At 46.0% G+C, this 25,011-nt stretch overlaps 2 protein-coding genes across 2 annotated transcripts in view; both read left to right on the top strand.

Moving 5' to 3' along the window:
* cfap61 (cilia and flagella associated protein 61) overlaps positions 1–15,228 on the top strand; it is a 48,298-nt gene extending 33,070 nt beyond the window's left edge. Inside the window, exons 17-25 of the mRNA XM_080791430.1 lie at positions 4,169–4,267; positions 4,776–4,938; positions 5,316–5,490; positions 8,540–8,880; positions 9,188–9,527; positions 11,380–11,468; positions 12,016–12,221; positions 14,041–14,137; positions 14,924–15,228. Coding sequence (XP_080647556.1) covers positions 4,169–4,267; positions 4,776–4,938; positions 5,316–5,490; positions 8,540–8,880; positions 9,188–9,527; positions 11,380–11,468; positions 12,016–12,221; positions 14,041–14,137; positions 14,924–15,091 — 1,678 coding nt within the window. The 3' untranslated portion in view covers positions 15,092–15,228. The remainder of the gene's footprint in view (positions 1–4,168; positions 4,268–4,775; positions 4,939–5,315; positions 5,491–8,539; positions 8,881–9,187; positions 9,528–11,379; positions 11,469–12,015; positions 12,222–14,040; positions 14,138–14,923) is intronic.
* Positions 15,229–18,303: 3,075 nt separating this feature from the next.
* insm1a (insulinoma-associated 1a) lies at positions 18,304–19,695 on the top strand (the record flags this gene model as incomplete). The annotated part of the gene is made up of 1 exon (XM_080790240.1): positions 18,304–19,695. The coding sequence occupies one exon, from the start codon at positions 18,304–18,306 to the stop codon at positions 19,693–19,695; it is 1,392 nt and encodes a 463-aa protein (XP_080646366.1).
* Positions 19,696–25,011: the final 5,316 nt, after the last annotated feature.

Here is a 25,011-nt window from a genome sequence, read left to right as displayed (position 1 = left end):
TCATAACTGGTCAGATCTGGCCCAGAATAAGCTATATTATTTAAACTGGTGAAGACGTCCTGGAAATGACGTAAAGATCATCCCCATATGGGCTGTGATCTGGCCTAGTCAGAATGTCACCGGACGATGTCATCATGACGTCATTTGGCTTGCTGGGTACACTCTAAAATGTGTTGCATTTAAAGAATGTAAAATATGTTTTATTTTGATCAACGTTAGCCCGTGGACCTTGATATGAAAAAGGTTGAAAACCACTGGACTAAATTATTATATTCTAGGAATCCAGTGTGTAGTGTAGTGTAGTCGTCACTTGACTGAAGCAGGAGGCTGGCTGGATGTGTTTGTCTGCGTTCAACCTCTGTCTCTGAGATTAAAGTGCTCCAACCAAACAACAAGCAGCAGAACACACAAGCTGATTCGCCTGAGAAGTGATAACTGCTAGGCAACCACGTCTCACCCTGTGTGTGTGTGTGTGTGTGTGTGTGTGTGTGTGTGTGTGTGTGTGTGTGTGTGTGTGTGTGGTTCCAACCGTATCATATTTCCCGCCTCCGTGTTACTCACCCGCGTACTTTCATACTTGCGCAGCGCACCTCCGCATAGACGTGTCGTGTAGTTTCTCATTGACACAGAATTGAAAGTAGATGTGTGCGTGCGTGTGTGCGTGCATACGTGCGTCAGCAGGCACACACATTCAACAGCAGCAAGTGCTTTTATTAGCCACTACACTGTCACGTGCACTACCAGGAAAACACACACATACACACACACACACACTGTTGCAGGGACCTGCTGCATGGGTGATATCTTGTGTTTGCTGTCACTAATGAGTTGGCTAATGAGGCAGTTAGCATGCCGCTAACTAAGCTAATGGTGGCAACGCATTGAGCAGGGTGAGTGATATGCGTCGATCGGCTTCTTGTACGACGAGATGGGGGGAGCTGCCTTATCTCTCCTGCACAAAACCTCTGGCTACCGTACCACCCACTGGACACACGTACGCACACACACACACACCTTTCTGGCATTAGGGTCAGATTTAAGGCTAGAAAGTAGGCCAGACATGCCAGATACAGCAGTGGTTCACAACCTGTGGGTCGGGACCCCCAGATGACAATTTAACGATCATCACTGCATCAAAAGTAATCAACAAATGATACATTCATTGTCAATGGCATTCAATGTTTGTGTTAGGACAATGTTTTGTGCCAAAGCCTCAAAGCTGGACATAGCACCCCTTAAAAACTGGTCAAACATTGGCCAAATTGTCAAATAATATAAGAAGGCGCTGGGAGCTTGAAGATCTGTGGAACAAAGTTAAACAAAATGTAATGCCTTAACTCCTACAATTCGTGCTTGTCAGGGTTGTGTGGGGGGGGGGGGAGGGGGGGAGTCCCCAGTTAAAATATGATTTTTTTTATGGCGGGGGGGGCCCAACTGATGATACAGTGTACAGTACTGTATGTGTGCGTGCGTGCCCTCTGCACTACAGTGAGTGTTTGGGAGGGAGGGAGGGATCGGGGCAGACAGAAAAAACACCACACTGTGTGTGTGTGTGTGTGTGTGTGTGTGTGTGTGTGTGCGTGTGTGTGTGTGTGTGTGTGTGTGTGTGTGTGTGTGTGTGTGTGTGTGTGAGTCTGTGTGTGTGTGTGTGTGTGTGTGTGTGTGTGTGTGTGTGTGTGTGCGCGTGTGTGTCAGGCTACGGGGTCACCGTATCCATCTGTCCTTCCCTGATAGCAACACAAACAGAAGAGAAGGGGGGAGTGTGTGTGTGTGTGTGTGTGTGTGAGAGGGGGGGGGGGCAGACTGGTAACCACCAGTGTACAGACCACCAGGAATTGGCCTTAATGCCTCAATGTAGTGGTTTACCAATCCTCCTTTTGTTCTACGGATTACAAAGGAAAGTTTGACTAGGTTGAGGTCAGGTTGTTGATACAGTGCCGTATTGTCAAAATGTTGCTGTCGGGCATCAGAAACCTCTTATCTCCGTAATAGTTAACTTTTTTTTGTTATTTCGTAAATGAATGCCCTACTTGATCGTGCCTTACATGTATCAATGTAGCAGATTTGCAGCTTGTCTATCAGATTTTTTTTTTCCTAAAATGTTTTATCCCACAATTTTGTAACCCATTTTTTCACCCAGTGTCAATTATCTAATGTAATCCTGGGCGCTACGCTTCTTCTGCCAACCTGAGGGGGCAGCGGAAGCTAGGATCAAAGCCACAGCAACCGAACAATAGATGTCAGTAACAGATACCGTAATACATTGTGCGTCCTTCAAATACACAATGGCCACCACCACTGTGACTGAACTAGAATGATTATCATACCGCTGCTGTCGGGGCAGCACCTCTTATCTCCATATGTTGTGTTTTTTCGTAAATGAACGCCATGCGTGATCACACTACACTGACTAAAGCGGCACACACAAGCATCAAAAGTTGCAGATCAGCTATGCATTTCAAGCTTGTGGATCTGCTGCTTTTGCCATTTATTCGACAGTATTTGAATCTAGAAAATGTAAGCTCAGCGTTGGTTTATACAGGGACATGTGAGTCGCATGGCAAAGCTGTGGTCAGCGTCAGTCATTCCTTTTTTCATTCACATCTCAGCTGATCATTATGTCACACATTCACATTCGTAGCCTAATGGCAATGCTTGTCAAACTGGGGGTTCTTGAAATTAAACGGGTTGAGAATCACTGCTAGAGGCTAGAGCTGTATAAGTCTTCTCTTATGGGGGTCCCATATCTCTTCAAATGGGGGGGGGGGGGGTCCGCGGGCTAATAAGTGTCCATTTGGGGGTCCTTGCTCTAGTAACTAGAGCGAGGATAAAGTATATCCATTCATCTCCTGGCTTATATGGCTTTAAAAGAGGGTCCGTAGCCTAATGGCAATGCTTGTCAAACTGGGGGTCCTTGAAATTAAACAGGTTGAGAATCACTGCAAGAGGCTAGAGCTGTATATATATATATATATATATATATATATACAGACACACACACTTTCAGCTCGGGGTCCGCGGTCAAATTCATATCAGGTTGGGGGGGTCCTTGATACAAGTAAGTCTGAGAACCACTGATTCGCAGAGTGCTTGAGTGCATCCCTAGCCGAGCCAATCAGAATGCATTCATGCCGAGGGCAGCCAATCACATTGCATCACATCGCTGTCGGACGGAGACCCTGTATGCGTTACTTTTTCAGGGAATGTAAAAAATAAAAAAGAACCTGCATTCTAATGAATCCAACACGTACTTATCATTTCGTCACAAGCTCTTAACTCTTTTGGTACAGAGATATCTCGTCTTTTTTTACAAGCATTGCTTGTAGATCTGCAATTTTTCGCTAGTTTTTGTGTGGTACACTGTATGACAAAGCAGGGCATGAACGTGTGACGTCAATATTGGTAGAGGGCGCTACGTCCACGGTTCATGTACTTTTTTATTTGCATTGTAATCCCCAGGATTACAGGGGGATTTTAGATCGCCTCATATAAGAACCGTGTTTGAAAAATAAACAAATCATCCTGGCCGTTTCACTCACATGGTTATGAAGAATCAACTAACACGCTAATGTTACGGCTGCTGAATTAGTTTTTTTCCCCGCTATAAACAGACTGTATCAAATATGACTGACTGACTGACTGTCGTAAACGACAGTCAGTCAGTCAGTCATATTTGACACCTCCCCGACAATATTGCCAGGACGGTTCGTTTATTTTTGGACCACAATTATATGAGATGATTTTAAGATGACCCCATGAGGGGTCACGGTGGCACAGTCGGTAGTGCTGTCGCCTCACAGCTAGAAGGTCCTGGGTTCGTCCAACCAGGGAAACTCCCCCCTGTCGGGTGTAAAGGAGCGACTTGCACACTCATGCATGAAGGAAGCATGAGTTCAAGTTCGTTGCTCTCCCCAGGTTGGCGGAGGGTGTGTAGAGCCCAGGATCACATTAGATAATTGACACAGGGGTGAAAATGGGTTACAAAGTCGTGGGATAAAAATTATATAAAAAAAAAAGATGACCCAATTTGATTCTCTATAGAGAAAAACGTCTGTGAACCAAGGGATGAGCGAGTGACGTCGGGCACAAAAAAATAATAAATTGAAATATGGAGATGCGAGGTGCCGACATGCAACTAACTGGTTCCGTGTAATTGTGTTCTCCACAGCCCTCACCTCTGGTTCAACAATGTTACCCTCATCTCAACCCACGGTTACCTGGGCAACCACGACCACAACAATGATGACATCAGCTTTCTGTCCACAAGGTGCTGGCTGTATTCAGTATCCCACCCCCCAGATCTGCTATTTACAGATTTCTGAGCTGTGCACACCGCTCCAATGACTGGCTTGGTGCGTCCATATGTGTCTATGTTAGAGCCCTGCACAAGCCCAAAATATGTGCTTGTGTTCAGCCCGGGCCTGGCCCAGCCCATTATGCAGTTTTACAGCCCGGGCCCGGCCCGAAGCCTGACACCTTTTCTGACACGTCGCTGTGCGTGCTGCTGTCTGTCAGCAGCCCCTCGTGCTCAAAAAACAAACAAGAACACTTACATTTTCTGACTGTACAATACCAACTGGCTTGTTTGGTAGGTGGTAATTCTCCTGCAGTATTTGTGACTGCTTGTGCTCTCCGATCTCTGTGTGTGTGTGTGTGTGTGTGTGTGTGTGTGTGTGTGTGTGTGTGTGTGTGTGTGTGTGTGTGTGTGTGTGTGTGTGTGTGTGTGTGTGTGTGTGTGTGTGTGTGTGTGTGTGTGTGTGTGTATGACCTTGCAGCCATGGCTACAGCAGCAGAGACTGTGTCCACATGGCCAGTGTGGTCCGTGTGGTGAGTGGCACCATGGTGGCCATCGACAGGGAGGCCAAACACATCAGCGTGTCTGGGGACAGGACTGTCCCCTATGACCATGTCGTCCTGTGCACGGGACTGCAGTATCAGGTTCAGAAAAATAATGAAGATAAAATCGTGGCTGTCGGGCAGAAACCTGTTATTCATTTATTTTATTTTATTTTGTGTTTTTATTTTATTTTTAAATTCAAAACCTTTTTATACATTTGAAAACTTTCTGCATAATGAGTACTTTTACTTTTGGTACTTAAAGTACATTTTGATGGCACTACCTTTGTACTTTTACTCAAGTATATTTTGAAATCTGGACTTTCACTTGTAACAGAGTATTTATACATTGCAGTATTTATCCCTGTACTTACGTGAGAAAAGTACAAAAAGTACTTTTGCATTTCTCACGAAAGTACAGGGAGGGAAAGAAATCCCCCACCACTGCTGTGTGTGTCATCATCCTCTTGTACTACTAGGTTCCTTGTCCCACCGGTGTGGACCTAAACCGGCCAATCACAAACAGCCAGCTGTTGGCCCGGCCACAGCGTGGGTACACTGGGCACGTGCCGTCCAACCTGTTCACCCTCAACGACCGGCAGGACTGCACCGCCCTGCGCCTCTGGCTCAGCAGCAACTTCATGGAGCGGGACGGTACGTGTGTGTGCATGGATTCAAGTTCTCAGTCGCCACGAGTGATTTCAGTCATTTGGATTCCATATAGAAGTCACAATATGTCTTCTGTGAAAGCATGCTGCGCACAAGCTCCCCAGAGCAGACCATAAGATAAAGACATTACATTTCTTCTTTCAGTTGAATGCCATATACCATATATCCATACATCACATTATAATAAATCACAGAATCACCCATTACAGAACTAGATACCACTTATCATAGTACGACCCAAAGACCACATACTGTATAATCACAGAATCACCCATTACAGAACTAAATGCCACAGGGAGGAGGGAGTTGAATGCATCTGACATCTGTGTCAGCTAGTGAATGCAGAATAGTGACTGCTTAAATGGACCACCTGATGTACTGTGGGCGTGTGTGAGCGAATGAGAAACAGACTGATTAGTGGGAGTATATATGAATTAAAGATGGAGTGCTGTGATATTTTCCCCACACTAAAACATGATAATCAGTATTTGTTAAAATGTTGTATTTATGTGGTTTGCCTGGTGGGTGGTGATGGGTGGTGAATGGTGATCCACCTGAACTGAAGCCGCACCCACAGCTGTTGTTGTATGATAAAGGGGGAGAGGTTAGGGGAGAGGTTTCAGACTCCAGGAAGAAGCCCTAAATACAAAGGGAAGACATCATTGCACATAACAACTAATGAAGTACTGTCACCTCATGAACACATGAAAAACTGGGGGGAAAAAAATATCACAACACTCCATCTTTAACTATTAGCAAATGAATGGGGGGGTCCGGGAAGAGATAATTAGATGTAGCCTCCTGACTTATGTGGCTCCATGAACTATCGCCGTAAAGGGACGAGGCCGGGTGAAGTGCGCCAGCAGGCCTAGCAAAAACAAATATCATGTCACATCATGTATTATATATGTAGTGATGGTCAAATATAAAGGTTAGATATAAGCAACCATATATGGTATAATGTTATTCTACAGTTTCCTCCTCATTAGAGTATAGATCGGCAATTCCACAGATTGTCGCCTAGGCTAGAATGACATGCTCAAGACAGGAACCAGTAAGTGGCTATTGTATCGTTTCCATGTTACTCTCAACAGAGTTGCACATGGCAGTGGCACTCCTACACACAGACACAAGCATGTACGAGCATGGCACACGCAGACACAATGTCATTATTCTGCTAATCAGTGCTGAAGGGCCTTTGTATAATTAGCTCCTAATTAGTTGCTGAGAAATCTTTCTTTTCTGCAAATCAGTGCCCACCTCCCCCAGATCATATCGTTTTCTGAGTAGCACAGGGAGAAAAAATAAAAACAACACCCTTTGTCATTAAGCTGAATTAATCTATTCTATGAAGGAATATGTGCAGTGCTGTAGAGCAACGCCCTGTTATACATACTAATGAGAAAGTGGCAATCATGGAAGAAACCATTAATACATGCAAATTGTAAGAACGTAGATTCAGACGGCATATATTTTTATTCACCCCTCGTTTCATATTCAACGGCTACTTGCTAATAAAATGGAAATATAATATAGTGTGTAAATATGACTATAGATTGCTTTACGTACTTATATGCCTGGAATAGAGGGTATGCACATGCAAAAAGTGAGTGGCAAAGTGTCAAAAATAACTTCTGGGTATGATGATAATGTCACATGCATACCCTCTATTGTTACTTAGTCTATTCTGTACACTGTCATAGTGGTTCTCAAATAATATACAAATGGAGAAGAGTACCATCTTCTTAGATAACTGAACACTGAGGATTTTACTCATATTGCAGTATTGATACTTTTACTTAAGAGCACTTTGTCCACCACTGCCTGACAGCAGGAGCTGTCCACACATTCAGCACCATGGACAGAGACATGTTCAACCGGTTCACTAGGTTGTGTGGCACCCTTTCTCTTCTGGCAGTGTCCCAAACTTTATAGGTCTTTTGGGTCTCGGGCTAAAACGTTTCGGACCCCCTGCTTTAACCCATTAAGACATGAGGCAGGTTCTAAAAATGTCTCAAAAGAATGTTAATTATAAAAATGTTGTTAAATCGGTCGACTCACAGCAAGAAGGTCCTCACCTGGGTTCGATTCCCACTGGGGATACTGGGTTTACATTAGGATACATTAGTCAAATTATTGACACTGTGTGAAAATATGTGTTACAAAAACCGTGGGATAAAAACAATTAAAAGTAATAAAAATGTATATTGCTGCTTTTGGGCAGAAACATTCCTATCTCCAAATTTTAACTTTTTAATTGTTTTGTTTTGTTTCCATTATTGGTAAATAAACGGCCTACTTCAAAAGTATAGATCCGCAAGCTTGAAATGTGGCACGAGGTGCTTCGAGCTTGTAGATCTGCTACTTTCGAAATTGAATAATGAAAAGTTTTTGACATGAGATGAGGTAATGTATGTACCGGTATGTATGTATGTATGCATGTATGCATGTATGCATGTATGCATGTATGCATATGTATATTGGTTAGAAGAACAAGGGGCCATTGAGGGTTCACGGGGCCACTTTGCATTAAAGGATAGATCCACATTGACCAGCTTAATGGTTAACTCCATTGGGGGTCTATAGTCCTTGGAACCACAGAGGAGAGCTACTTTAAAGGTTTGGGAGTGCTTTAGGCATGGCTCTGTTTGCATTCTTCATGGTATTAATATGTATTGCATCATCAGAGGTTTTCAACGCTTTTCATCAAGGTCCATTATTTATGTATTCAGCATTTGAGCCACAGACCACCATTTGATGAGATTTAGCCTCTCAGACCCAATATTTCGAATATTTTGTTATCGTTGGATAAGATTTTGTCCACAATTCCATGCTGTAATCTATTAATGTGGTACAATAGGAGAGAGACATTAAAGCGTTTATGAAAATAACAATTATTCCACATTCTCTAATTGTGTAGACTCAATGTAAAATTCCGGACGTTTACTTGTAACAGAGTATTTCAAACATTGCAGCATTGACACTTTTACTTCAAATCATTTGAGTAGGCCTACTTTTCCCCCCACCACTACAGATAACGCCATAGTCTACGGGAACAGCCTTGACGTGTACACCTGCGTGGAGGCCTTGCTCAGCCTGGGAATCCAGGGCTCTCGTATCCACCTGGTCCTCTCCCCTCCCTCCCCCTCCCCTCCCTCCCCCTCCACCACCACAGGAAACTACAGCACCACCTGTATGTGTCTCGCGAACCCCGAGGTGGAGAAAGCTGTGGCGCGAGCGCTGGAGAAGGCCGGCGTGTGCGTGCACCGCGACTGCCTGCTGGCGCGGATGAACGGCGGAGAGCAGATCCCCGTCGATCCCCTGGCGTCGGTGGCGTTCACCACAGACACACAGCCGCTCCATCTTACGTGTGGCGTAAGTCAGTCAGTGGTTCCCAAACGTTTTCACGTCAAGGACCCCCCAAATCGACATTTATTTGGCCACGGACCCCCATTTGAAAACATATGCCGGGACCTCCATAAGAGAAGATTGTCATGGCTCTAGCAGTGATTCTCAGCCATTTTTATTTCAAGGACCCCCAGTGTGACATGCATGAGGCCTCGGACCCCCCATTTAATGGCATTTCAATTTCTGGGACCCCAATTTATATTGTAAAATCACTGTTAATTTAACTCTGAGAGTGTACAAATGAACCCATTAGGATCCTCCGTTCTGTTTCCAGGTGTTCATCAACCTGTCCTCCCGGGCCGTGGACCCCCATGCCTTCAGGAGCGTCAGCGATGCCTGTCTGGTGTTCGACGGCCGGCTGGTGATCGACTCCCGGTTCCGCACCAATGACGCCAGCGTGCACGCCGCGGGCCCACTCACCAAGTTCTGCCGGCGCTACCGCGCAGACAGCATGGCCCACTCCTGCTTCAGCAGCGCCGAGGTGGGCCGCGAGCTGGCCGCTGCGCTGCTGGCCCTGTTTGACCCCACCCTGGAGCCCGAGCCCGCCGTCCCCGACCCACTGGTGTCGGACTCGGACCGCCTCGTACCCGTGTACACGCGGCCCAGGGTACAAGGTTTGTTTGTTCTGCTTTTTCATCCTCCTGAAATTAATCCATGCAGACTTATAGGCCCAGGGAAGCACTCTTTTATTTAGGGCTGTCACCGTTACAAATTTAAGTTTGGCAATTATGTAATTGTCACACAAGTAATTTACAATTTAATTGTGTTTTTGGCATTGAGTTTTTTTAGTTTTTGCATCATCGCTGTTGAAACCTTCGTTGTATGACATTGTCACACAATAATATATAGTCTATAGTAGATTGCCTAAAAATCTTATGTATGCTTTTTTTTATGTCTAAATCGTGTGTATGCTTTTTAATAATAGTTATGATAATGTAATAGTTGTTTAATATAACTATTTGCAGTGTCACATCTTCAGCAGCCTTCTGTTACGGCACATATTTCCATCATGCATCAGAAACGAAGCCTTCACATTCATTATTGTTTGTCCACAACCTTGTGTTCTGTTCTGACGAAGCATGTCGACTGTTGAGTGTGTCGTCTCTCTCTGCGTGAACAAATAATGGGTCGTGTGTCACATTATTTTTATTATATTTATTTTTTCACATTTACTCAAATCCTTTTTCCGTTTTGTTCATGGCTATTCTGGAGTGTTATTTATTATCTGTGTGAATGACCAGCGCTGTGCGGTTCACCTTGTGCATTTAGTGGAATGCCATTCCTCTACGCAGTCGCAGGCCATTGTGCTGGCCAGTGGGCACTACACACCACAATTGAAGCCTTCACCAATGGATTGTTATGTTCACCTAGTGCCCATGGCCACTCCACTTGTAGTACCAACAAACAAAAGAGCAACTCTTCTCCTTCTGGCATTTTTTCCCCACCAATGACCAATTTTTTCAAACTCCCTGTGAATTCTTTGCAAGGGGCACTTTGCCGAGATAGCAAGATCAATAGCCTGGTTTCTCAGTTAACCTTTTTCCACCAAACCATTTCAACCGTCCTCACTAATGCTCATGATGATATGGTACCATTTCTATCTACTCACTCTGTGTCTCAGAGGAGCGCTTTGGGGCAGTTCAGAAAGCTGTCTGTCTACTCATTCTGTGTATCAGAGGAGGACTGCGAACAGTTCAGAAACCTGTCTACTCACTCTGTGTCTCAGTCAGAGGAGGGCTGTGGACAGTTCAGAAACCTGTCTACTCACTCTGTGTCTCAGTCAGAGGAGGGCTGTGGACAGTTCAGAAACCTGTCTACTCACTCTGTGTCTCAGTCAGAGGAGGGCTGTGGACGGTTCAGAAACCTGTCTACTCACTCTGTGTCTCAGAGGAGGGCTGTGGACAGTTCAGAAACCTGTCTACTCACTCTGTGTCTCAGTCAGAGGAGGGCTGTGGACAGTTCAGAAACCTGTCTACTCACTCTGTGTCTCAGTCAGAGGAGGGCTGTGGACAGTTCAGAAACTTGTCTACCAGTGATATCATCATCATGAGGAATCCAAGCTAATAGAGACTGCAGGCTTTCTATTCCTGAGAAGTTGGCATGCAATAATGGAAGCTATTGTTCTCGTATTAATACAAATCTAAATATTTTGGAGAAAGATAATGCCTTAATGATGATATAACTGATGTTCACTTCCCCTTCTCTGGTACCATATTCATGCAGCATTAGTGAGGACCAATTATATAATCATAGGTTGAAAATAGGTGAAGTCGTCCTTTAACCGTTTCGTTACCTGGTTGCTTATGGTTTAACTGAAAGTTAAAGCTCACAAGATGAGCTTGTGGATCTGCTATTTTGGCAAATGGTATAGGGGTGCGCAACTGCGCACTACGCTGGGGTTCACTTGAGTTCTCAATTAAAACCATAACCTTCGCTAATGGTTGCTGGTTTCATTCTGCCCCCGAGGTGGGAGACTACCTGGAGGTTACAACTACCTACACATCGCGAAGCCCTCCATTCCTGATCCCACAGTGGGACCGTCTTTTATTCAACAGGTAAGTGTCCGTCATGAAATATATTAGTGATGCACCGAATGTTCGGCAGCAGAAAATATTCGGCAGAAAATGGCCCTTAATGAAATGCTCTTATAATCATACTACAACGTTAGACACAAAAGCATCAAAAGCAGCAGATCTGCAAGCTTGAAATGTGGCGCGAAGCTTCGTGCCACGTTTAAAGGTTGCAGATCTGCTACTTTAGAATTTGAGTCCTGAAAAGTAACAGTTTTGGATTAGGTTTCCACCTGACAGAGATGCTATATAATTTATACACACTGTATGTCCGAAGTGTGTTGTCCAATTGTTTAAATGTTATCTATCCGTAACTCAGAGAGTGTAAAAATGTAACCACTTTACACTTTAACGTTTGTACACATCATGTTCAGAATTAAGTACACATTCTCAGCATCATACTGTGCCAAACATGCAGTTATTTCAGTTTTCCAGCAGCAACATTGCTTTGACCTGTCAACTGAACCACCCCCCCCCCCCCCCCCCCCCCACACACACACACACACACGCACACGCACACACACACATGCAGGGCACGGACGTTGTGACGGGCCGCGTGGAGACGGGGAACTACTTCCACCTGCGTCTGGGCCGCTACGAGACCGTAGAGGGCGTCACCTGCCTGTCCCTGAAGCCCCTCCCCGTCTCCAATTACCTGTGTCTGTACGGCAAGCACCAGAGGCTGCTCAACCACCTGTCCTCCCGCTATGACCAGGGCCTCGTTCATGACCTGTACAGGTGAGAGAGGCAGCGGAGGCTTTCATTCAATAAGAAAAGTGGAACACTAGTCGTTGCTTAGTCCCATGGGACCTCTCCCTCCACTATGTAGCTCCGAGATTTTCGGCACATCGTATCCCAAAAGTAGGTCGGGGTACACATTCTCAGAGGCTTTATTTTCTAGTTGTGTGGGACCTCATCTCGGAGCTATAGCGGAGGGAGAGGTTCCATATGGGGCTAGTCGTTGCTCTGTTATTATCTGATGGCTAATAATTCCAAACAATGATCCAATCGAGATGGAAAGAGAACCTGTGCTGTCCCTATCTGGACAGGGAAAAAATATTACATTTGGTTATTGCCGGGAAAAAGGCAAAGCAGCCTAATGTACGTAGGCAGCGTCGAGACATTTACATTTCCGTAAACATAAAGAGAACTTGGGCATATGTTGGGCATGGTTATGAATGGTGATTAATCATTATTCTGTGATTAATCAGATTTAAAAGTCTTAATAGTTTGACAGCCCTAAAATGGCGGTTTAGAGTTTTGTGTTAGCTGTTCAAAAATAGCAGATATACAATACTCGCAAAGCTTGTGCATCGACTATTTTGTTACATTTTGTAAAAGTCTTCAAAGTGTGAGAACTACTAATTTAGAAGGCATTTGTAGAATCGTCCCCAGGTCGTAATGGCTTAATGTGATTGCTGGAATAATTAAAAACAAATCTCTCAAAGCGGGCGAGTAGAAAACCTAACAAGCCGAAACATCCGGGCCAACCATGATGCAGCGGTCTGCTGGTGGCGGCTAGTGTCCCAGAAGACCATGGATAACCCTGAGTATCAACCGGCGCAGGCGAGAGCACTAAAACCTTGAGGATTTAACCCCCAGTCTGCGTGACGTCTGTGTGTTAGTGTGACTTCGCTCTGGGAGGTGTTTTGGTGAAATGACGGCGTTGACCTCCTTCTGGGCTTTTTTCAAAACGCCGATGATGACACGAGTGACCCCCAGACATCAGGAGCTGGCCCGCATTGTTCCCGGGCCCCTAATCTGTTTATGCAGCCACCCCCCTCCCTCCCCCCCGATCTGTCTTTTCTGCCAGGATGGGGTGTGGGGGGGGGGAGACAATGGCCTCCCGCAGCCACCCTACTGGGATCAGTTGTACGGGGGGGAAAGGGTGCTTGTCTTAACAGTCATTTGAAGTCCAGCGCCTCACTAAAGGCTCATGTCAGGGCACTGAAGAGACGTGACTCCTGAAAGTCACTGAAAAACACAATGAAGCACAACGCACATCCACGCACTGAAAGACAGGTGCCGGGCTGAAGTTAGAATAATAGAAAAGAAGGTCTGCACACTGGATGATCAGACTGTAAAGGAAACCATCAAATTAACCTGTTAAGTTTGGAGCATTATCCAGTTACCTTATCTTTCTTTTGGCTACTTTTCTGCTCTTACATCATGCTCGGGTGGGGGGGGGGGGCAGGAAAACACATGTGTGTGAGAGAGAGAGAGAGAGAGAGAGAGAGAGAGAGAGAGAGAGAGAGAGAGAGAGAGAGAGAGAGAGCGCATATATTCACACCACAAAATTGCCTCATTCTATTTATAAAAAGAATTGTAGAATTGTGGACAATAGCAGGCATTTCTGTTGGCTATCTTTAGCATTATACATGCTGGCTATCTTCAGCATTATACATGCTGGCTATCTTTAGCATTATACATGCTGGCTATCTTCAGCATTATACATGCTGGCTATCTTTAGCATTATACATGCGTGACACAACTCAATGTCGTTTGACAAGCCATCCGTTTGATAGTGTGATCATTTGTGTTGTTTTTCTTCCTGCAGCTTCTTCAGGGAGACGTGGTGCATGGCTCTGTACCACGACCGCTTCACTGACTTTGAACAGGAAATAAAGCAGATCATAGAATCTGCTAAAGCACAGGTTTGGTTTTCATCTTTGTCCCTCGGAAACAGTACTCACATTTTGTACTTGCGATATGCCCTGGAAAGGAAAGGAATGAAGCCGCAGCAAGACAGAATCCATGTGTGTGAATGAGAGGAACCCAAGTGGAACAGTGAGGTTACAGGGAGTAGATGTGAAGAAGGTGAAGGACTTAGGGTCAACATTTTAGAGCAATGGAGAGTCTGGAAAAGAGGTGAAGAAACGAGTGCAAGCAGGTTGGAATGGGTGGAGGTGTGATGTGTGATAGGAAAGTATCAGCAAGAATGAAAGGGAAGCTGTACAAGACGGTGGTGAGACCAGCTATGGTTTAGACTGAGGAAAAGACAGGAAGCAGAGCTGGATGTAGCAGAGACTAAAATGTTGAGGTTCTCTTTGGGAGTAACAAGGATGGATAGGATTAGGAATGAATACATCAGAGGGACAGCGCATGTCAGATGTTTTGGAGGTTAAAGCCAGAGAGGCCTGACTGAGATGGTTTGGACAAGTACAAAGGAGGATAGTGAGAGTATATCGGTAGAAGGATGTTGAGGTTGGAAACTTGGAACTGCCAGGCAGGAGGCCTAGAGGAAGACCAAAGAGAAGATTTATGGATGTAGTGAAAGAGCACATGAAGTTAGTTGGTGTGAGAGAGGCAGAGGACAGGGTGAGGTGGAGGCAAATTGTATAAAACACTTACAATACATTATTATTTTTGTAACACTTTTTTTTCACCCAGTGTCAATTGACTAATGTATAATTCGGGGCGCTGAATGTCTTGGCATGCAGGGCCGCCGCGGTGGTGCAGGATCTATGACAACGGAGGACAGTCCCAAGCTGTCCCTGCAGCTTTTGGGCAACTCAGGGGGTCTGGCGGCTCTGAGGAGCAGCACCCTCAACTATCTGCAGTACAATAGGAACCACCTGCCTATGTATGCCCTGCCCGGGATGCTGTGACTGACAAGCGCGCACACACACACACACACACACACACACACAGTCCCTGCTGCTGAATTCCACACATCAATGGAATGTTATACTATGAAAAGAAAATTATGCAGGGAAGACTTCTTGAGCTGTATGCAATAATATTTGGGAAGGGTCTGGGTTCTGTAAAAGGTTAACATATTTCTGAGTCTTTGATGTAATAAATAAATAAAAGAACATTCAAAAAGTGTTTTTTATTGTCATTCAGTGTGGCTAGGGTGAGTGAGTGTGTGTGTGTGTGTGTGTGTGTGTGTGTGTGTGTGTGTGTGTGTGTGTGTGTGTGTGTGTGTGTGTGTGTGTGTGTGTGTGTGTGTGTGTGTGCGCGTGCGTGCGTGCATGAGAGGGCCAGTATGAATTGAATAGAGAGAGAGAGAGAGAGAGAGAGAGAGAGGATGTAAAAAGAGAGTCCATCCATCCATGCTCTCACCATGCATTTGGAATCGCCTTCTTTCTATTTTTAAAATGAATTGCAGAATATACAATAGCAGACATATTTTCTCCACCGCTATTTTAGGCTTACACAGATGCGTGACAACTCAATTTTGCCATGCGGCCAACTGTAACCCAGTGTGTGTGTGTGTGTGTGTGTGTGTGTGTGCGCGCGTGCATGTGCATGCGTGTGCGTGCGCGTCTAGCTGACAATGGTGACTTGGCAGCGTGACCAATAAGACAGGCCTATATAGCTCTATAGATGAAAGTGGATTTGTGAGCCCACATAGGCGGAGGAAGGCTCTATTCTACAGCTGTATGTTAATGAGGGTTCCACTCACTCACCCCCCCTGCCCTCAGCACACGCCGTTCCGCTCAACAAATAACCGCACACGCACGGCAGCACGCACCTAACATTATGCCTGGGTGGGTGGATGGATGTACAAACAATCTCAGCAGCATGCACTCAAGCCTGGTGTATACTTCGCCGGACGACGGCGTCGTGTTGATATCGAAAGGAATGGAATTCTTAATTTGTGTGTGTGTGTGTGTGTGTGTGTGTGTGTGTGTGTGTGTGTGTGTGTGTGCTTGCGTGGGGTGGGTGTGCGTGCGTGCGTGTCGGCGGGGGTGCAGAGATGTTTCTAAATGATATGGGGTTGGAAAACGTATTGGGCTTTTTTTCATAGATTTTTTTTTAATGTGGTGTAGCCTATGTTGGTCGCATCTATTTGCACGCGGACTGTTGGAATCAGCCGTTGGAATCACTATAGTTTTTCAGTGAGTCCATATCGATTATATATATACAGGGCATATTGTTTTGGGGGAAATAAAGCAGGTGTAATCCGGGCCTTTCATGATGATTGTAGCCACAACAAACATGCATGAAACATTCCACAGGCTTTGTAACAATGTGGATAAGAGCATCACGCAACATGGTCTCTGGTCTGATTGGTCCAGAACCGGCTCAGACATGTGGCGTTTAATTTACTATATTGGCTTTTTACGCGCGCACCCACATTCACGCACTAACACACAATGCCTGCACACATGCTTAAAACGCAGTCGCTCCTCCCAGATGCCACTTGTCTCTTGCTACTCGCTAGACACCCTAAATAGACTGAATTAGAATGTCCAGTCTCGTAATATTATATTTGACAGCTTACACACACTGTGACACACACACACACACACACACGACACACACGCATCCCTTTGACGGGATCGGGATGTGATATGACCCGTACTATTATTATTAGTAGGCCTATATTGGTCCGACTGTTTTTTAACTGAAAGATAATCGCGGTTTGGCCCATTTGGAGATGCTCCGCTCCGCTTTTGTCCAAAAGAGCACACTGACTGATTACGCACAGCACGCGCCGTCGCCCGTCGGTATCTCTAGGCCAGATTGCTGGAGGAGGGGTGTGTGTATGCGTGTGTGTGTGCGTGTGTGTGTGTGTGTGTGTGTGTGTGTGTGTGTGTGTGTGTGCGCGCACGCACTGTGCGTGTGTGTGTGTGTGTGTGTGTGTGTGTGTGTGTGTGTGTGTGTGCATGGGAGAGGGGGTATTTTCACCGTGCAATTTCCTTTTCAATCACAAGCGGGTATACAGCTTGCACAAGCGCCACCATTGTAATGCTAAACAGGGAGGGGGGGTCTCTCTTGTATTAATTATGTATGCGTAAAATGACTGTTTCATATGTCTGCAGTTAACTGTCACATCCAACACAAACTCTATATGTTTCTTCATTGCGTTTCTGTTTGCTGGTTAGGCATATACAGTCCTATATTTTTTTTTCTGTAATACTAATTATATTATCTATAGGAAAGAAATATGAATGAAAATGGCAAGTTAATTAAATTAGTGGAATTCTGTCTTTTGGTTCCTATATTGAATTTTGGCATTATGTTTGGATATTTTGATCCTAAGAACACAAAAGATCCTTCTTTTTTTTTCTCCACACCGCCTTTTTTAATTACAGCTGTGCTGCTGTACCATATATTTTGTGATGGAGCCATGGAGGGATTCTTTAAAAAAAAAAGATAAATCACAGCCCCCTCCCAATCTCAATCAGAGACATGAAGCCAGGGCACGTGTAGATCTGTCTATACAAAGTCAGCAGACCGTAAAACTAGGAGGCTAGTGGCGTGTGCCCTGTCTGTGTGTGGAGACGTGCACGGAGGAAGAGGGCGGGGCGCGCGCACACTAATACAATGAATGAAATCCTCTCAGGTATTAATGCCTGATCTGCGTTGCAATCTGACAAACATCCTCCCTTCACTTATTTATTGTATCTCTTTCCTTCTTTCCATTAGTCTATTTTTTCTTACTTTCTTTCTTTCTTTCTTTCTTTTTTTACAAGAGGGCACCCCCCTCCCTCTCCCCCTTCTCCATCCACACCTCCCACGCCCACTCCCAAACCCACGGGGAATCACAGTTCCATCTGATTGGTCGCAGATGAGGCAACAAGAGGAGGGGGGGCGAGGACAATGTCATCATTTCACCCTTAAAAAGAGTGCCGCTATGTTTGGTGGTGATTGGTGAAAGAAAGCAAAAAGAGAACAGAAGGTCAATAGATAGATAGGTATACCAGAGTAGCCTATAGCACAACAAAACAACACACACAAAACGCATCAGATGTATCAGTGAGTGACTGAGTGTCTTGGAAACTGGGGTTCTTTTTTCTTCTGCATGCGCCGGGCATTTGTTTTTTGTTTGTTCCAAAGTGCCTTTTTGCCGACCGTTTAAAGCCCAACTATGCCGAGAGGATTTCTGGTGAAAAGAAACAAGAAGCCGAACCCGGTGTCTTACAGGGTGCGTTCAGACGATGAGGAGACAGAGGCATCTCTGCCATCCTCCGCCTCTGTGCCGTGCTGGCCGGTCGGGCCCAGCGCTCTGGGGCCGGTGTCCACGGTCCCGCTGTGCGCCGCCGCCGCTCCGGAGCGGACCGTGAAGCCGGTGCAGTTCGGCCAGCCGGAGGCGGCGTACCAGCAAGCGCTATACAGCCCCACGCGGCCCGTCAGCCGAGAGCATGACCGCGAGGCGTACCTGAGCCGTCGCTTCAACCTCGGCTCGCCGGTGTCCGCAGAGTCCTTCCCCACGGCGGCCGCGTTCACCGCGTGGGACCACCTGTTCGGCGCCCCCGTGGACTTGAAGATCGGCACCAGCAATAGCAGCCGCACGGGAACGACCACCACCACCACCACCGCCGCCGCGCGGGGCAAAAGGCCGGCGTCCGCCGACACCGAGGCGCGCAAAGGCAAGCCGCCCTCCAAGAAAACCAAAGCTATCCGGAAACTGCACTTTGAGGACGACGTCACCACGTCTCCGGTCCTCGGGCTGAAGATCAAAGAGGCGCTGGTGGACCAGAAGCCCCCAAACAGAGCCCACCCATCCGCAGGAGGAGGCGACAACAGCCCGCTCGGTGAGTTCGTGTGCCAGCTGTGCAGGGAGGCGTACGCCGACCCGTTCGCGCTCGCCCAGCACAAGTGTTCCAGGATCGTGCGCGTCGAGTACCGCTGTCCCGAGTGCGACAAGGTGTTCAGCTGCCCGGCCAACCTCGCCTCACACAGGCGGTGGCACAAACCAAAGCCGCAGAATGTCGTGGAAACGGATCATAATAACAATAAGGCTGATAATACTAAGGACGAAGGGAAGGAGGGCAGCGACATGGGGGACAGGGACACACCCAGCCCCGGGCCTTCTGACTCCGGGTCCGAGGAGGGACTCTATGACTGCGGTCACTGCGGGAAAAGGTTTAAGCGACACGCGTACTTGAGGAAGCACGTCTCCTCGCAGCACAAAGCCGGCAGCGACCGGAAGGACCGCGGGGGGACACAGCCGCTCGGCTGCGACCCTCACTCGGCCGACAACAACAACGCCGGTGCACCGTTAAACCTGAGCTCATCCGCCTCCTCCTCCCCGCCCTGCCGCCACGCGTGTCCCGTGTGCGGGGAGAACTTCTCCAACCGCGCCAGCCAGGAGAGGCACGTGCGTCTCCTGCACGCCTCCTCGCAGGCGTTCCCGTGCAAGTACTGCCCGGCGGTGTTGTACAGCTCGCCGGGACTCACCAGGCACATCAACAAGTGTCACCCGTCCGAGAACAGGCAGGTGATCCTGCTGCAGATGCCGCTGCGCCCTGCCTGCTGAGCGGATAGCAGAGCCCCCGCAACCCCGTGGCTTTACCGTGGACACCTGTGCGTCATGTGCGTAAAGGCGCATTCACTAGAAAGGTTGAGTCCTCTCTTGTGGAGCAAAAAGAGGAACGGAGGAAATGCATTGCATAATACCCCGGGTGTTCAACTCTTGAGAGTTTCACTTTCACAAGGGGTTCCGTTTATATCGGCTCTCACTCAGAGTTAAATAATCTAGACGTATAGGATTTTTTACTCTGCTAGAACTTAATTGCAATTCATCATTCAAACATAACTGGTAGTTTTCGAACGGGAATGAATGAAGCGTTTTAGACTCATGGTTTATTTTTCTAGCCCTCTGCACAAGTGCTATTATAGCTTTCTAGACCTAAGAAAAGCCACATCCTTTAGCTGTACTGTTTTGCCTTGAATTCACAGGTTGGAAATGTTATCACTTTGATTAGCTTTAAGATAGCTTGTGAATCTGTGACCATTATACATTTAGCTTTGCTATAGTAATTTAAAGACTTAGAGTAGCCAGTAATGCCTTTGGACTATAGAACCACTGTATACTGCTGTAAAACTGCCTTAAAGGATATGTTAAACTATACAGTTTGTTTTTTGATGACTTAACCTGCTGGATATTATATTATCTTTTCTTTTTTACAAAACCTACTATACTGTATTATTACCGCTATATCTAAACCCTTATGACCATTTTCTATTTATTTATTTATTTATTAAATTATTTGTGTAAATTATTTACTCAGTGTGATCGACTCTACTGTATGTGTCATGATGTAGCCAAAATGTTTCATCATTGTTAACTTATTATAATAGAAGGGGGATTGCTCCGAGAATGGTGTGTGTGTGTGTGTGTGTGTGTGTGTGTGTGTGTGTGTGTGTGTGTGTGTGTGTGTGTGTGTGTGTGTGTGTGTGTGTGTGTGACTGTGTGTGTGTGTGTGTGTGTGTGTGTGTGTGTGTGTGTGTGTGTGTGTGTGTGTGTGTGAGAGAGAGACACAGCAATCAATTAAGTGAAGTTTATTTTTTATTTAAAAAACGCAATCATCCATTTGTTTTAAATGTCTTTGTAACTGTTAAGCTCTTATAGGCTTTGGATATTTCTTTGCAGTATATTTTTGCTAAATGTCCAAACAATAAAAACCAAAACTTGAAAACAAAGACTGCATCTGTTGCTTTGCCTTTTAGTGATCTTGGCGATATTTACATAAACACCCCATGTGAGCTTGTAGATCTGCCATTTTCACTGAAGAGATTTGGTGTATAGTGACCATGTACAGAGCCAACTCAGGTAAAGTTAAAGCAACACTATATGTAACTTTATTTATTTATAATAAAATTAATTGAATTGTGTATACACTCAGAGTTAAATTAGCAGTTTTTACAAAATAAATTGGGGTACTAAAGAAAGAAATACCATTAAATGGGGGTCTGAGACCCAACGCATGTCAAACTAGGGGTCCTTGAAATTAAAATGGTTGCTAGTCACTGCTAGAGCTGCTAAACATTGTACTTATGGGTCTATAATTCATGTCTATTTGGGGCTCCTTGCCATGAAAACTTCAACGTGGCATCATTATTTTGGGGAATGTCACCATAGACATTTTTGATCTACAAGCTCACAATGTGTTTCCAGCTTGCCTTGTTCTTCCAATTCCTCATTTTGCTGGGGACCCCTTGGATCACCTCCAGGACCCCCGAGGGTCCCCGGACGCCACTTTGAAAACCACTGACTATAGCCAACCTGTCAATCATAGTATAGTAATCACCTGTATAACATAGTATAGTGGTTCTCAGAGTGGGGTCCTTGGGGAGCTTCCAGGGGGTCCCTGCATGCAAAATGAGTTATCATTTTCAGTAGCCAGTATATACATGTGTATCTTTGTATCTGTCAGGTTACGTGTTTATATGTATAGCAAAGCAAAGTATCTGGGTCTCTGCATGGGACATGTTAAACAGACCAAGAGACCAACTGACTGATCTGTAAAGAGCAGTGGTTCTCTGGGGACCACTAGTGGTCCTTGAGGGGGTTCCAGGTTCCAGCTGGGTCCCCAGCTAAATGATGGAGAGTTGGTAACCAAATGAACCCTTATAGATCTTTAAATCTTGAGAGTAAATTGAAAACAAATGGACCCTTACGGATCTATTTGGTTACATTTTACACTCTCAAGAGTTAAATTATTGTTAAACAAATTACTTAAATTAATTCTACATGAGAGAATGTAGAGGAATTGTTTTGATCGTTTGCCTGTTATCTCTCCTAATGGTACCAATATCAATTGCATGGAATTGTGGGCATATTCTTGAATTTTGGGTCTGAGAGGCTAAATGTTAGCAGAAATAGAAATACAAAAATAAAATGTAAAGATATTTAAAATATATGTTCGTGAACGGAAATGCCAGCTGTAGGTGTAGTTCCAGCCTCTATATAGCATTCAGAGATTGTGGAATAGTTGTCTGACTACGTGAGACTTCTTATGAACGGAAGTGGAGAGAAAGCCGTGCTTAGCAGCGTTTAAAGCATGAGGTCAGGGGGGGTCACTGGTAGGTGACACCCACAGGTCACCCAGAGGTCGTCGGACACAAAGACACCTCATTGCATGTGAAAGACATTCCACCATGCAGTCCCCAGGCTTCCTCTAAGTCTATACACTATAATATACCACCCCTCAGGTTGGAGGATCTGTCTGTCTGTCCCTCTCATTCCACACATGCACGCACGCACGCACGCACGCACGTACGCACGCACGCACGCACGCACGCACGCACGCACGCACGCACGCACGCACGCACACACACACACACACACACACACACACACACACACACACACACACTGCACCACTGCACACACGCGCAAAGTGTAAACCTATAACTTCAAAATACCTCATCCTTTTTATTATCTAAAGCTTTATCCCACGATTTTGTAACACATTTATTTTACCCTGCAGTGTCAATCTAATTGACACTGGGTGGGCGCTACACTTCCTCTGCCAACCTGGGGAGAGCAACGGACTGACCTCATGTTTCCTTACATGCATGAGGAGTCCAAGCTGCTTCTTTTCACCTGACAGGGGGTAGTTTACTAGTTTCCCCGGGTGCAGTTCTTAGTTTAGACAGTACTTGGTTTAGACTGCATGGTTAGACCATGCAGTCATTAGTCCTACAAGTTACAACTACAACCTATCTCAAACCCTAACCCTAACCTCCCACGGGGCAGCACACCTAAACCTAACCGTAACCCATGTCTAACCAATGACTAGTCTAAACTAAGTATGCACCCCGTTTCCCCGGTTGGACGTATACGGCGTGGAAGGAACATGGTATTCCAACCAGTTCCTTTCCCCTCCATCAGGCGCCCCGGCTGGCCAGGGGGAGGTAGTTTAGAGACCAGGATTACTGCATGTTTTTGGTGAGGGTACCTACCCTATGGGGACCCGGGGAGATAATGAAAACCAAAATACCTCATCCTGAACCCCAACCCGAATCGTCTCCTATAACTGTAACTCTTTTCAACCATAAAACAAGCCTTTGTCTTGTGAGGACCAGGAAGATTGACGGTCATCACACAGTGTCCATCTCTCTCTCATTCTGCTACTGTATACGGGTGGGGACATCTGGCCCCACCACACACACACACACACACACACACACACACACACACACACACACACACACACACACACACACACACACACACACACACACACACACACACACACACACACACACAAAGGGAGTGAGGCGATTAGGAGACAAGAGACTGATGAGATGACCTGGGAGTGTGACGGCGAAAGTGTGCGAGTGGGGTGAAAGCAAGTGTGGTGTGTGGTGTGTGTGTGTGTGTGTGTGTGTGTGTGTGTGTGTGTGTGTGTGTGTGTGTGTGTGTGTGTGTGTGTGTGTGTGTGTGTGTGTGTGTGTGTGTGTGTGTGTGTGTGTGTGCGCGTGCGTGTGTGTGTGTGACAGGTGTAGGCCAGCTGGGCCGCAGAGCCTGCAAGATAAGAGTCCAGATAAAGCCATTCACACAAATCACACTAAACACTGCTGCTGCCGGTGCTGTCGCAGCCAGCCATGCTCCACACCGTTAGAGAGAGAGAGAGAGAGAGAGAGAGAGAGAGAGATTACAGATTACAGAGGGAGGGGGGGGGGGGTTGTCGTTGTCACTGTAATAACATGGCATCATCACAGGACGCACAACAATGTGGGCGGGGGTAAATGTGTATGTGTTATAGGCTACACTGATGCCTGTGCCTCTGAACAGGAGAGTCTTGACACATGTTGAATTACACGGAGCTGTCTTCAGTAAATCCAAATATACAGCCCACGTGGTTTGACTAAAGTGTGCTTACGGTCTTGTTTTTCTAGAAGAAAACATAAATCAGAGAAATCATATATGGACAATTTAGAGCATGCACGCGCGCACACACACACACACACACACACACACACACACACACACACACACACACACGCGCGCGCCGCGCGCACACACACACACACACACACACACGCACGCACGCACGCACACACACACACACACACACACACACACACACACACACACACACACACACACACACACACACACACACACACACACACACACACACACACACACACACACACACACACACACCCCTCCCCGGGTTATATTTTAGGGCACCAGGTGCAAGTGTCAGAATGGAGGGTGGCATTGAAAGTCAACAAGTGGAGGGAAAGTATAGTGGCAGGCAGGCGGATGCATGCAAGCAAAGACTCAACTCGGTTCTTAGCGGGCGTTGGTCTACTCCCTTTCTCTGACAGGTGTCTTTGTGGTGGGACTGCGTATCTTTTTCTGACAGGTACATGGGTGTCTTTGTGGTCATGTGGTGGGGTAACAGAGAGAGGTCCTCTGTTACTTATGTTTGCACAGATAACCTGAATGACATTTGCACAGCATTGACACTTTATATTTTTGCACAGCACATTAGCACTTTAATTGTGTGCAATATTAAGTGTAGTGTGTGTAGTGTTTAAGTTCTATGAATTTGAGGTTTTATTGAGACTGATTGAATGCTTAACAGTGCTGGTACTGTATGTGTTTATAGGAAAAGGTATTTGTCAGATAGATTGGGCTGGACCATAGTCAGGATGTCAGAGGGGGGTTGGTGTGCTTTTGTTATTGATCATATAACCACCTTCCAGGCTCTCCTGAGAAACCTTATGTTCAGTTTTAAATGTAGACTTGATGGGTCTCATAATGAGGTCATTAATGTGTTGACCAATCGAGGTATACCACAGTAAGATACCAATCCCACTGTGTGGAGTACTT

The sequence above is a fragment of the Protomyctophum bolini genome (assembly GCF_963924005.1).
Source record: "Protomyctophum bolini genome assembly, chromosome: 19".
Classification (NCBI taxonomy): Eukaryota; Metazoa; Chordata; class Actinopteri; order Myctophiformes; family Myctophidae; genus Protomyctophum; species Protomyctophum bolini.
Note: the sequence above shows the minus strand (reverse complement) of the source record. Positions and strands in the feature narration are given on the sequence as shown.